The 14,700-nt window shown below is 36.0% G+C and overlaps 1 protein-coding gene across 2 annotated transcripts in view; it reads left to right on the top strand.

Annotated features, from left to right (window-relative positions):
• Positions 1-803: 803 nt before the first annotated feature.
• The window catches only part of slc25a40 (solute carrier family 25 member 40), a 37,225-nt gene continuing 23,328 nt past the window's right edge, over positions 804-14,700 (top strand). For both annotated transcript variants that reach the window (XM_041245487.1, XM_041245486.1), the window contains exons 1-10: positions 804-1,096; positions 1,337-1,448; positions 1,997-2,056; positions 2,138-2,244; positions 7,694-7,761; positions 8,219-8,343; positions 11,079-11,252; positions 11,697-11,806; positions 12,383-12,464; positions 13,069-13,149. In XM_041245487.1, the coding sequence (XP_041101421.1) occupies positions 1,352-1,448; positions 1,997-2,056; positions 2,138-2,244; positions 7,694-7,761; positions 8,219-8,343; positions 11,079-11,252; positions 11,697-11,806; positions 12,383-12,464; positions 13,069-13,149 (904 nt within the window). In that variant the 5' untranslated portion in view covers positions 804-1,096; positions 1,337-1,351. The remainder of the gene's footprint in view (positions 1,097-1,336; positions 1,449-1,996; positions 2,057-2,137; positions 2,245-7,693; positions 7,762-8,218; positions 8,344-11,078; positions 11,253-11,696; positions 11,807-12,382; positions 12,465-13,068; positions 13,150-14,700) is intronic.

The raw sequence follows: 14,700 nt of genomic DNA, 5'->3' as shown, positions 1-14,700 counted from the left end.
ATATAATATTATTTTAAACTTGTTCCAACTGAGTACTTACATTCTTTAATTTGTTCGGTAGTTAAGCCATAAATATTATTTTAATCTTATTTAGAACAATATCATATGTTCAAGTTAACACAAAACAAAACAGTATGTTCACACACACACACACACACACACACACACACATATATATATATATATATATATATATATATATATATATATATATATATATATATATATAAAATGTATATATGTTTTTGTTTTTTTTATATATATATATATATATATATATATATATATATATATATATATATATATATATATATATATATATATATATATCTATATATATATATATATATATATATATATATATATATATATATATATATATGTGTATATATTCACACCACACTGTTTGTGTTAAACATGATATAATATAAAACAAGATTTATTTAAATAATATTAAATACATATTAAAAAGAATGTAAGTATTTGTAGTCAATTCTGACATCAGTTGACAAATTTAAAAATTAATTAAATTATATTACAAAAAAAAAAAAAAAAAAAAAAAAAAAACGATTTTGTATTTGAAATCAAGATATTTATCTTACCTGGCAGTTGAACTTTAAATGAACTTATTTTAAACAGGAAGTTGTTTTTAAAATAAATAAATAAATAAAACATTTTTTTTTGCCAGCACGGTGAATTTGTGTAGAATGTGCTAAAGGCAAACACGAGGATGATGAGTGGGGGAAGCAGTGACTTGCCTTCAGCGCAATGCTTGTTTGCTCTTAAATTGTGTGAAAGTAGGTCCTAGAGGGCAGAATATAAACAGTCTACCTGGGTTAAAGTAAATTAAAGGAAGGAGAGGTTTTTATTCTGTGATTGTATCAAATTGATTCATGGGTATTGCTTTTATATATATGTATGTATGTATGTATATATATATATATATATATATGTATGTAACTGAGCTACAGGTTTGGTGACGGGTATGAGCAATTAATAACTTGAATGTCCATTTACAGAATTTATTTTCGAATTCCGTTTAAACCTAACTTGAATAGTTACATTGCAATCGCCTTATGTTTTGAGGACATTTTAGGTAAGTTGCATCGGTAATTAACGAAAAAAAGTACAGTGTTGTAAATTCCGTATATCCTTTTTTTTTTTTTTTTTTAATGTATTTGTAAAGAGATACTTTGCAACTGTTTATCTGATAAGCATGGGTGAAACAATCAACCGCAGGTGTGTGTGTGTTCTGTGACTGTATATATGTATAATCTTGTGTTAATGAAAGTTATTATAATGTTTTTTTTTTTTTTTTTTTAATGTATTGTAACAGGGCAAAAAATTAAAAATGAGTGCAAGTGGACCAGCAATTGAGCTAAATGGAATCACACCTTTCCAGCAAATGGTGGCCTCCTGTTCAGGAGCTTTGCTGACTTCATTGTTTGGTAAGGAAGACAATATTTTAGAGGTGGCTTCACAGACCCCGATTAGCGCTAAGCCTGGACTGTCTTACCCAAAGTAACGTTATATAGTACACGATTGTGAAACTTTGCCTGTGAAACTTTAGGAACGTTTTTTTTTGTTAAATGTATTTATTTTTAAACTGACCCCTTACTTTTTTTTGTAGTTTTTATTCTGAGTTCTTCTTATTGATATTACTCCTTTTTTTTTTTTGTTTAATATAAATCTGAAGCTGATAACCGGTTGGGAGTGCTAGATCTGGTTTGAGGTGTACCAGCAGAGCTATAAGAACATTTAATGAATAAGGACTTTACAAAAATGAAACTGCACTGAAACTTCTGGAATAGCAAACTTTCTTAAAATAACTGATTCAGTGATGTATAAAAATACACAGCACTGAGAACCATTCACAAATCAATTATAGAAAGCTGCTATAGCTTTAACTAACCAACTCAAGAGGCTAATGATGGTAAATGCTATGTGAATATGACCCTATGTAATTTTTATTTATTTATTTTTATTATTATTTCAGTTACACCCTTAGATGTTGTGAAAATAAGACTCCAGGCACAAAGCAGTCCATTTCGTAAAGGTAATTTTGTTTGACAAATATAGTTTTGTTTTGTCTTTTCTGTGTAAAGAAATACCAGTATTTTTATACTTGTCCTTACAGGGAAATGTTTTGTATATTGCAATGGACTGATGGACCATATATGTGTCTGTGAAAATGGAAACACCAAAGCCTGGTACAAAGCACCTGGGCAATTCAAAGGGACTCTGGTAAGCTTTTTTATATGTATTTTTGAAGGTATTAAATTCACACTGACTCTGGATGAAATGTTGCTGCTGCTTCCTGGTACCTAATTAGCAAATATGTGCGCAGCCGCTTTCGCTAGGGCAAAAATGACAGCTTTAGCAAACTGCAGTGATAGGTCTCAATGCATTTCAAATAGCAAGTCATGTGCCCAGCCAATCAAAGCACAATGGCGGGGGGGGGAGTAAGGTTACAAACAACAGGGATTCAACATTGCCTTTAAGATCACCTCTGCATCTGCGATAGTGAACGGAGGGCATTTTGAAACCCAAATAAAAAAGGAGACAAAACGGTAAAAAAATTAAAAAAAAAAAAAAAGTCTGCAGCCCGTGAGGAGGATGACCAGCCCCTCAAGCAAGGCTACATTTTTTTTTTAGCAGCCTGGAGGTGGAGAGTGAATACTTACCAAATAAAAAGTCATCTATAAGGCTTTGTTTGACCTGCTTGGCACTAGCAGCATTTGCAGTCTCGACCACGATTTATGTAGAGGTGCCTATTCTGTGCTGGTGCGCGTAGCTGCACGTGTGCAATCGATGGCTCCCAGGACACCAGGACACCCATGGCTCTCAAGAAAACCCTGTTTTATATTTTTTTGCAGTGCGTGAGAGACAGGGAAATGAATGAATTCTCCTGCCCGCTTTACTAAAGCTGCAGGTACATCACACTGCACAGCCAACTGGCTCATGTCTGCAGTATACTGTAAAGCATAAATATTTGCAAGTCTTCTGTTATGCATTTTTCTTGTATAAAAAAAATAAATTTTTGGCACAAAATCAAATTCTACTAACAATGCATACTTTGTATATTGCAATGTGTCGCCAACATTACTGGAGTAAAATAGGTTTTATGGTTGTGTTTCGCGAAATATTTTGGTTGCAAATATGTATGGCTTTACAGTGAGCCGTAGTTTGTTGGAACGAGCTAGTGGCATAAAATGTTAGTGCAGTGGGTATCCTTAGTGCTACAGGCACAGTGCACTCTCCGCATGTCTCCTTTCAGGTCAGCCTGAAGCAGTTGGCAGAAGTCGGTGATTGTTTGTATGTTGAGGAAAAATTGCTGCATACATTGTCAGACAGGCTCAGAAAAGACAGGTGACTTCTAAATATTTGGGGACGTCTCCTCCCCCTCCTCTCTCTTTGTCTGGCTGTGTAGAAATCCAGTGTGCACTCTATTTCTTTTATTTCTATTTTTTCTGTCTTTCTTTTCTTTACCTGCTTCTCTGGTAGTTTCACTGATATTTATAGTCGACAGAGTTATCTGCACACAGTTTAGACCTGGTTTTCACAAGTCAGCTAAAACGCAAACGCTAACACTGTTGATGGTTTGCTAAATCAGTACATTCATATGTAAATGAGGACACTCCCTTAAAGTTCAGCCCATGTCCAGTGCTAATGCTGACTTGCCAGGTGGGCACTAAAAAATAGTTGCTAAATCACATAGATGGGCAAAGTCTGTTTGCCCATGTGTGTGCTTGATTTTGGCGCACTGTCCACAAAATTTTTTGCGATTGCCCATACTGTAAACATTTTTTTGCGAACGTTACATAATAATGTGTGCCCATATATATATATATATATATATATATATATATATATATATATATATATATATATATATATATATATAATGAGCATCAAAAGAAACTTATCACTTATATTTTAATAAAATTCAGTAGATGTGATCGAAAAATGAGAAACTCTGTTTTGGAGCAGGTGCAGTGACTTTTTATTGTGCTGATTAACAATTAACATCACAAATATGCTGCAAAACTATCTGTGGACCTTGGGCAGGTGTTGTGACTCTTGGTCTCCCAGTTCATGGCCTGTCATTGACAGAGTATGTCTGGTTATACCATCTTGCTAGATTTGAAATTGCTGGCTCTGTGAGCAGCCAAGACAGCCAGCCACAGTACGCTGCCCTAGTCCAGCCTCCAACATGCCAATTGCATGAAGGCGCTGCTGTTTGGCAAACGTGGTATATTGTTTTTTTTTTTTTTTTTTTTTTTTTTTTTTTTTGCTTAGCTTTCTTTATTGCTTTTATTCAAGCTTGCAATTCAGCAGCTGAAATCACTCCATATCCAGTGTCCAATCAACTGTCTCACTAATTAGGTGATTAGGTGCATATGCTTCAGGTCAAGGATGAATGATCGAGTGATTAAAAAGAAACCGAAAACATTTCATCAATGCCCAATCATTATTTTTTTTACCTTTTTTTTCGAAAATAAATGTGTTATAATAGTGATATTTTTCTTTTGATGCTCGTTGTGTGTGTAGTGTGTATGTGTATATAATAACATATATATTGTCGTAGATGAAGAAAAAAAATAGCAAATATATTAAATGATTACTTTTCACAAGTTTTTACAAAGGAAGATACTGACAACATGCCCCACATGTCATCCACTTTTAAATAACTTTAGCATAACTGAGGCAGAAGTGTTAAAGGGACTAGGAGCTCTTAAAATAAACAAATCCCCTGGGCCGGATGAGATCCTCCCAGTGGTACTCAAAGAAATGAAAGAAGTAATTTACAAACCGCTAACCAAGATCATGCAGCAGTCTCTTGACACAGGGGTGGTACCGACAGACTGGAAAATTGCAAACGTAATACCGATCCACAAAAAGAGAAACAAAACTGAACCAGGTAACTACAGACCAGTAAGCCTGACTTCTATTATATGCAAACTTATGGAAACTATAATAAGATCCAAAATGGAAAATTACCTATATGGTAACAGGGTCCTGGGAGACAGTCAACATGGTTTTAGGAAAGGGAGATCGTGTCTAACTAACCTGCTTGATTTTTTTGAGGATGCAACATCGATAATGGATAATTGCAAAGCATATGACATGGTTTATTTAGATTTCCAGAAAGCTTTTGACAAAGTCCCACACAAAAGATTAATTCTCAAACTGAACGCAGTTGGGATTCAAGGAAACACATGTACATGGATTAGGGAGTGGTTAACATGTAGAAAACAGAAAGTACTGATTAGAGGAAAAACCTCAGAATGGAGTGTGGTAACCAGCGGTGTACCACAGGGATCAGTATTAGGTCCTCTGCTATTCCTAATCTACATTAATGATTTAGATTCTGGTATAGTAAGCAAACTTGTTAAATTTGCAGACGACACAAAAGTAGGAGGAGTGGCAAATACTGTTGCAGCAGCAAAGGTCATTCAAAATGATCTAGACAAGATTCAGAACTGGGCAGACACATGGCAAATGACATTTAATAGAGAAAAGTGTAAGGTACTGCACGCAGGAAATAAAAATGTACATTATAAATATCATATGGGAGATACTGAAGTTGGAGAAGGAATCTATGAAAAAGACCTAGGAGTATTTGTTGACTCAGAAATGTCTTCATCTAGACAATGTGGGGAAGCTATAAAAAAGGCTAACAAGATGCTCGGATACATTGTGAAAAGTGTTGAATTTAAATCAAGGGAAGTAATGTTAAAACTGTACAATGCACTAGTAAGACCTCATCTTGAATATTGTGTTCAGTTCTGGTCACCTCGCTATAAAAAAGATATTGCTGCTCTAGAAAGAGTGCAAAGAAGAGCGACCAGAATTATTCCGGGCTTAAAAGGCATGTCATATGCAGACAGGCTAAAATAATTGAATCTGTTCAGTCTTGAACAAAGAAGACTACGTGGCGACCTAATTCAAGCATTCAAAATTCTAAAAGGTATTGACAGTGTCGACCCAAGGGACTTTTTCAGCCTGAAAAAAGAAACAAGGACCAGGGGTCACAAATGGAGATTAGACAAAGGGGCATTCAGAACAGAAAATAGGAGGCACTTTTTTACACAGAGAATTGTGAGGGTCTGGAATCAACTCCCCAGTAATGTTGTTGAAGCTGACACCCTGGGATCCTTCAAGAAGCTGCTTGATGAGATTTTGGGATCAATAAGCTACTAACAACCAAACGAGCAAGACGGGCCGAATGGCCTCCTCTCGTTTGTAAACTTTCTTATGCTCTTATATATATATATATATATATACGGGATGCTACCTTTGCAGTGAAGTCAACTCTTTTGTCTTAATAAAAAGCGCACGCTGAGTAACTGCCTCTGAAACTAAAATTGTTTTATGTTGCAACAAAGCTGGAAACTATATTGATTGTTTCAAAAAAGCAGTAACGCAGTGTGGAAAGGTGGTGGGTAATTCACTGACTCAGGAGACAGACAGGTGAACTTGAAAACACCGCACAGGTGCCCAGTTTTATTTTGACGCAATGATTTCTTTTGGCCCGCAGAGGGCGCTGTTGGTCCGTGGTCTGCTTTACCAAATAATGGTAAAACAGTTCAGGGTGCAAGCGCACTCGCAGGTGCTTCAAACAATAATTCAAGAATAGAAGGCGAAAAGAAAAAGGGAAAATAAAACAGTAACAAAACTACAAAGAAAAGGTGCTGCACTTTGCAGCGATATCCCGGTCGCCGCTGCCCATGCGACCCGGATCACCATCCTACGCTGCCGGCTAACTAGCCTGCTCAGCTATACTATTCAGGGGTCTGCCCAAGGGTTCCCCGCCCTCACTGTCTCGCTCTGAAACTCAGTTTCTTTCTCTCCGACTGGTTCTCGGTCGTGGACCAGCACTTCCGCACTCTCGGCGCGTTTAAAAGGGCAGACCTGAGGAAACAACAAAGCGTTAACTTATAGGGCTAACAATCTCCCCAAGACCCGCCTCTCAGCCATTCAGAGAGGGGGAAAGTCCACACACCCACTTTCCCACCTCCCCGTGTCACTGCCATGATTCACAGGCGGTTGTTGGACGACTGCCGCCCTCGTCCTGCAGCACCGTGAACACGCCAGCAGAGTCAGCACAGATCTCCCCCTGCTACACGCAGGCATATCTCTGTCGTGAATTCAGGTTGTCAAAAAGCACTGTTTTTTGGCTTGTGCTGCAACATTTGCCGCAGAGCAAAATTGATTAAAGAAAAAACAAGAAGAAGAAAAACTTGAGGATCTGATTAACTTTTTATGTCGGGTTGATTTGGAATACAAGCTCAGTTTGGGATTCTTGCATGTTGGATTGAGATTTGGTGCACTTTAAAACAATTCATGTCAGATTTGGAATAAATCCCCTTTGATATAACGAACAAAAGGTTTTGACCCCAACAGGTTCGTTATATTGAGGGTGTACTGTACAGCTAACAAGAGGTTGGGAAATTGATTCCTATTTAGTTTAATCCAGGTTTTATTTCATTTAAACACGATTCTTTGGAAGGATATTTTGTTTTCACCTTGCAGAACCACTGCATTTGAAATCCCTTCTTTCCATTAATGGTGTGTAATTTACCCAATACCAATAACAGAATCCAGAGAGTAACACTGATAAGAGCTCAACACAGAGTTAATAAATATTCAGTTTTAAACACATAATTATTTTTTTTTGTTTCTGTTTCAGGATGCGTTTGTTAAAATCATTCGTAATGAAGGTCTGAAGTCATTGTGGAGCGGGCTCCCACCAACTCTGTACGTTTCAACAAATAAACAACCTTATCTATTACTTGGCTTAAAACATATGTACTGCCTATTATTTACGTATGTATCGCCTATTATTGTTATTTTTATTCTGTATTGTCCACATTGTAATTTTATAGTGGTTTAAAGAGAAATGATCACATCATATTTCTGTCTCTGCTCAGACGCTGGGCTCCTGAATGCACTTTGAACCCACCTCAAACCTACATCAATATCCAAATTAAATAGATGGGCTTTTTTTAAAATACATCCTTATCCAGTTTTTTGTTAAAAAATATTCTTGCTTCTGGTGATTGTTGTTTATTTTGATTAACTCGACTACCACAATAGCATTAAATGTTTTCTTGATAGCCACAGTGCTATATATATGCTCTTGCTATATAAATATTACCCTGTTGTAGATATTCTTTAAAAAGTATTGCATCAACTTATCCATTTTTTTTTCCAGAGTTATGGCAGTGCCGGCTACAGTTATTTATTTCACATGCTATGATCAGCTTTGTGCCTTTTTGAAGCGCAGCCTTGGAAGTAGTGCTGACAAAGCACCACTTTTAGCTGGAGCTTTAGCTCGAGGTGAGTCATTATAATGTATAATATAAAGTATTCATGTAAATCGAATAGGAAAATGAATGCTCGGCATTATGTTGGTGATGAATGTATTCGATTCAGAATTGTCATCCTCTAATAAGTAAAAAGTAGCCAGAAGTAGCAAATACACCATTTTTTTAAATGTATTGGTAGAGGAAACTTGAATCCCTTTAACTTTAACCCCTCTCCTCCTACCTTTTATAAATAGCTGCTTCAAAAAATATTATTTCACCCCAGACAAGAATCATTTTCAAGGGAATCTTGATGAAAAAACACGTTATTCACATCACAATCAGATTATATATCCAGTATAGTTGTATAAAACAGGTAGGAATTAAACTACCTGCAATAACAGCGAATTCAAGAAAGGGAAAACGAAATGGCTAACAGCTGTTCACTGCAGTGCTCCACAACGGCCAAAAGCCCTAACACAGGCACATACAAAAGTATTGGCTCCCTACATTAATAGAAGATAATTCAAGAAAACGTGTTAAATTCAAGCATTTACTGAACATTAGCCACTAATTAAGAAAAAGACTAAAATGCACAATTTCTGGTAGTTTACGTGTTTATAATAAAAATTAAAAAAAAAAAACAATTGGCGCCCTGCTTTAGTGTTCATGTGTCCTCCTTTTTGCTTTTGTTATGGCTTTCAGGCGTTTAAGATCATTCTTAACCCTTATTTTACATCTTGTTGGTGAAATCTGGGCCCATTCTGTCTTGCACATTTCCTTCAGCTCAGACAGACTGGATACACAATCCTTGGCTGCAGCTTTTTTCAGTTTAGTCCAAAGCATTTCTGTTGGATTGAGATCTGGTGATTACGAAGGCCATTCCAGAACTTTTTTCTTCACTTTCTTCGAGAATTTTAGGGTTGACGTAGCCGTATGCTTCGAGTTGGAAGATAAACTGCCTGCCAGTCAGCTTATGAGCAGATGGTATCATTGTACTTTGTAGCAGAGGTCTGCTTGGGCCTAAATTTAAACCCGACCCAAGCTTGAGATCTTTGAAATAGTTGCATACCCAACCCCTACCCGACCAGACCATATCCACAAATAAATTCCAGACATATGCTATTGAAACTAAGTACCTTCAATGGAGAGTATTCCCGGTTTCCAGTTAAAACATAAGTAACTAAAGAAAAAAAATTCTCAATTGATCATGTCTCATTTACTTCCTTTCCAAGTAATCCAACACTGCATGATTTAACAAAGACAACAACAGGCTTCTTCAAAAGCCTCTTCAAAACTTTGTTACATGAATAGCCATACAGAAGATGGTCTTACAAATTCGCATACTCATTTTGGACAAGCCTATATCATATCAAACCACTAAAGTAACGTTCAACAACAAATATTACACTACAACTATGGCTTTTAGCAGCTACAGGACGAATACATCCCTTTTCAGTGTGTCACTGCAGAAATTAATTTCCTGTCTTTTTGTTGTCATATTTTAGTAATATTTTTCAAGATTTGCATTCTACATCCACATGGACTTGTAGTTTTGCTGAATATAACAATGTTGTAATTTTTCCAAACCGTGGGTTTAGACGTACACTTTCCAGCAACGGAACGTTCCACTTTTTTACTCCATCAGCCTATATGCAGATGACAGCCTGTATATAATGATTGCCATGCAGGCATAATTCGTGATATAAAGTGGGTCATGATATAAACCGGGTTTCAGGGAAGGTTGTGAGGGGAAAAGATAGAAAGAAAACTAACGTTGCATTAAAGAGCAATGTTTTAATTTTGTACTTTTAATCGTTCTTTACATTTAAACAAAAGTATATAGTTTACTACAGGACAAACAGGTTTTGTATCATTAACTGGAACGAAACAGTTTGTGCCATTTGACAGGCTACACAAAATGTCAGTTTATTAGCCAAGGTGATTATTGGTTGTTAGTTGGAAATTAATTATATCCTGTAGTAACTTAGTAAAGCCTGGTCACGCAGCATTTGACAGGCTGCACAAAACATATAAGCAGGTTTAAGAGATCATTTCTCAAAGAACCTATGGTGCAGTGGTTTTCCAAAGTTCGTGAAGGAGGAACTGAATTTAGGAAGTTTGCATAAAGAGGAAGAAAAAAAATACTCGCTGATTGCACACTAACCCTATCCGAACCGACCCGAGTACTAACTGTGATATATTAGTGCTGGCGCGAACAGCAGGGGGCGTGGCCCGTGTGTGTGATTTTATTTTACAGCAAGACGTTACAATATGTAACACGTTAAAGTAAAAAAAATAGCCCAGGATTAAGAATACGTAGTGTAGGACTTACTTTACCCAAGTAAATTTACTACAAAACAAAGGATGCCAAATAGCAGTTCGTTAAACGTTGTTTTGTTTATTCCCAAAATGCACAGTACATAAAGTTGACACCTCATTTATTTTAAATTTTTCTTTTTTCATTCCTTGCCATTGCCGTATCTTGGATATGTTTTGAGGTTTGCTTGTGCCTTTTTGTAGCTGATCAAGCAAACGAAACCTGAAATTTAACTTTAAACACTTTAAATAAAACAAATGTGGAAATGAGCTTGTAAAGTGAAGGGAAAAAAATAAAAATTACCATTTTGGTTCCCGTTTATTACATTCCACATAGTCACAACATATATAATATATACAGTCTATATAAAAATCACTACACAACGTTTTCAGGAAGTTGGAATTTTTGTCTGCTATTCATGTGAATTTATAACTGTCAAATTTTCTCAGTGGGTTCAGCAACCGTCATAAGTCCTTTGGAATTAGTGAGGACCAAGATGCAGTCTCAGAAGCTGTCTTACAGGGAGCTACATGTTTGTGTCCAGTCTTCTGTGGCTAAAGATGGCTGGCTGGCCCTTTGGAAGGGCTTGGGTCCGACTCTCCTCAGAGATGTGCCCTTCTCGGGTAAGTTACACAAAGCTGGCGAGAATGTTTAAAGAGAAATGACTACTAGTAATGTTTAGAAATGTCATCAGATATTTAATTCTCACATAATATACAGCAGCAGCTTGGAAGTTTAAAAAAAAAAAAAATATAAGGCAAACTTTTAGTGTTTTTCTGGTGATTTGTGCTTTAGTAAAAATATAGTTCTCTAAAGCTATATTGAAGTGATTTGTAAGTGTGAACTTACCTATGTATTTTATTTTATTTCTTTAAATATTTTTGTCAAAGGCCGTCTTTAAAATGTCATGGCTATGTTTAAAACATCATTTGGCAGGGCAGTGTATATTAAACATAAGACTGGTCAGGTTAGTGCTCTAATTGTTTTTTTGTTTTTTTATACATGATAACGCAGTGTGGTAGTGGCAGGTTTATGGTAGATTTTGCTTCAACTGTCTGTCCCCACAGCGATGTACTGGTATAACTATGAGCAGGGCAAGAAGTGGCTGTGTGAGAAGTATGGCACGAGAGAGCCAACATTCATGATCACATTTACATCGGGAGCAGTGTCAGGCTCTGTAAGTCCACCTGTAGTGACCTCATCCAAAACTGGTGTTTACTCATGACCAACAAAAACAATTTGGTACTTGGGAGAGATCTCTCTTTTGGGTAATAAAACAGAAATGGGGCCTATAGACTTACAGCAGCGAGATTGTATTTGTGTCTGAATAAATGAACAATTCAGCTATTCTTTTTTTAAGAAGGTGGCAGCTGTATCACACGAATCAAAACAGGAATGGCAATTAATTTTCAAACTACTTTACCTTGAGAGAAAATGAGGTGTCAAGAATATGATTATTGAAAGTGTTTATCCCATAAATTTACATACCCTGATTAGCGCTGATCTTTTTGACTGCCTTACCTAATTTAATTTGAAAGAATGTGTTGTGTTAAAAATTCTTTTTTTAAAAACATCTTAGACATGTAGACTGTTTTGTCTTTAAACAAGTTGAAAATATGAACAACATTAGTGGCCTTCTCAGTAACACTTGCTTGGATTATCAGCACTGACATGAAAATACATAAATAAAGCTGTACTGAACTGATTTGTAGTGTAAACCTTTACTGATGTTATCAATATTTCTTTTCTTCAGATTGCTGCTGTAGCTACTTTGCCATTTGATGTGGTAAAAACTCGAAGACAGATTGAACTTGGGGAGCTGGAAGTTTTGAATAGTAGGTGTTATTGTAAACTAGAGACAATTCTTACTTATGGCACCCTACATCCCTACACTATACTAAACAGTATAAGAATTGAACACGTATGTTTTAATATTAAGGTAAAACAATCAAGGTATTCACCAAAATATTAGTCTACTTGATTTATGAGGTTGATTTGATCAAACTTCCCTGCTGAGATAAGCCACAGCTGTATTTTTATTAAGAGGAAATTGGCCTGCGTTGCATTAAACACTTCGTTGTGGGTGTATTCCAGGGACAATCACAGATTGGTCAGCAGCTATAAAAATGTCTAGAAAATCCAGCTATGGCTTATCCTGACAGAGAATTATGTCTTCCGGTCTGCTGCAGTTTTTGTACAGAAATATCTGGACTGTGCCTTGCAGAATGTGACCTACTTATGTGACTATTTAATGGATTTCCTTGACCATGAATGTAAAACAAGTTTGTACTTTACTGTGTAGCAGATTGAAGGCTTTCCATGGCCCTTGTATGTCACCTCATTTACACGTGTTGTGTGACAGTGGTCTCCATAGTTTGGATTATATCTTTGTGTTTTGAATTAGTTTCCTGTCTAATAAACCTTCACCATGTTTTTCAGTATCTCCAAAGAAATCAACCTCAACTTTTCACATCATGGGAAGAATCATTACTGAAAATGGCATGTCTGGATTATTTGCAGGTAGTGTAGTGATCTTATCCCTATTTAGCCTTCCACATGATTATTTGTGGGCATGTGTTGCATAACATTGTCTTTTATTAAAAGCAGTCTTGTTTTGTAATGGGATCACTGTTAACTTCCCAGAAGCCACTAGATGGCAGCAAAGGATTTGCTTTAAAATATGTTGTGACTAATCCCTAATACAAATACAAGCATCATGTTCTAGAATATAATGTATACAAAAAAGAGCCGTGTGTGTGTGTGTGTGTGTGTGTGTGTGTGTGTGTGTGTGTGTATATATATATATATATATATATATATATATATATATATATATATATATATATATATATATATATATATATATATATTAGGGATGGGCAACGATATGAAAATTGTATATCGATAATATCGAAGTCTTTCAAAACTCAGAAATATAATAACACAATTGCAATGTCAAACATATATAGACGTTAACTGTATTTTACAGCAATAACTTACTTTAACTTAGTGGTGCTTTACTTTACAATATCCATGGAGAGAAACAAGGTCTTGTTATATTGTTTTACTATTCCATCCATCATCACCCACCTCAAAACTGAAATATTTCACACTTCACTGCGCGTAGACTTTGTAGCCAATCTGGAAGTAATTGAATCTCCAGCTGCTCTGTGTGTGCGTCATGCTGACCCACAAAACGTTGCTCTGTTAAACTCTTTCAGTTGGCGTATACTGTTCATGTGTCATTATAATTACATTAGTGCATAGTCATTTTATAAAAGTACTGCTACATGCTTGTAGTGTCAACTAATGGCAAGGTGACAGCAGAAATCAGCTAAAGGCTCAATGGCAAAAACTTTGTTTAATGTTGTTTCGTTGCAAAAGTCCAAAAGGTTAGGAAGTTGCAAGTTAAGGTAGCCACGCAACCTTAACTCTGCACCCTTATGTGTATGTTTCCTGTCACATTTGACATCACATATGACATCATCAATGACATCACTAAGCACATGACAAATTCTCCTTGAAGACAGACCATACCGACATAACATTGGGAAATCGCAGTCCTTGTGATTGGTAACATATTCAGTAACTGCATTGGCATTCCCACAGTGTTTACTGCCAATGTGTGTTTTAACCAACAACAGAATTCCTTGTAGTCAGAATGTGTAATTGATGTTGAGGTATGTAGTGATGAGTACTAGGTTTTTGGAAAGGAGTATATGTATAATTAGTGCTGGGACAAACATCTGAATATTTTAACATATATATATATTTTTTTTTTACTGTATTCGGATACAAAAATCAGATGTTCGTATTGTCCACAAATGACAAAAATACCTTGCACTTATTTAACGTCTCACCTGAATTTGTGCAACAATTTTAAAAAATGGCAAATGAAAAAGAGCTTTCTGTGATATGTGAGATTAATATATACAGTCTAACCTGTATTCAGAGACTACTCAAGGGACAGTCAAATAGTGGCCTCTTAACACGGTGATCTCTTAAGAGGGCTAACTATTATACCCTATACTTAAATCCTTTGCAAGTTTTGTTGCCTGTGTCTGAATCACG

This window comes from Polyodon spathula, chromosome 3, assembly GCF_017654505.1.
Source record: "Polyodon spathula isolate WHYD16114869_AA chromosome 3, ASM1765450v1, whole genome shotgun sequence".
Classification (NCBI taxonomy): domain Eukaryota; kingdom Metazoa; phylum Chordata; class Actinopteri; order Acipenseriformes; family Polyodontidae; genus Polyodon; species Polyodon spathula.
Note: the sequence above shows the minus strand (reverse complement) of the source record. Positions and strands in the feature narration are given on the sequence as shown.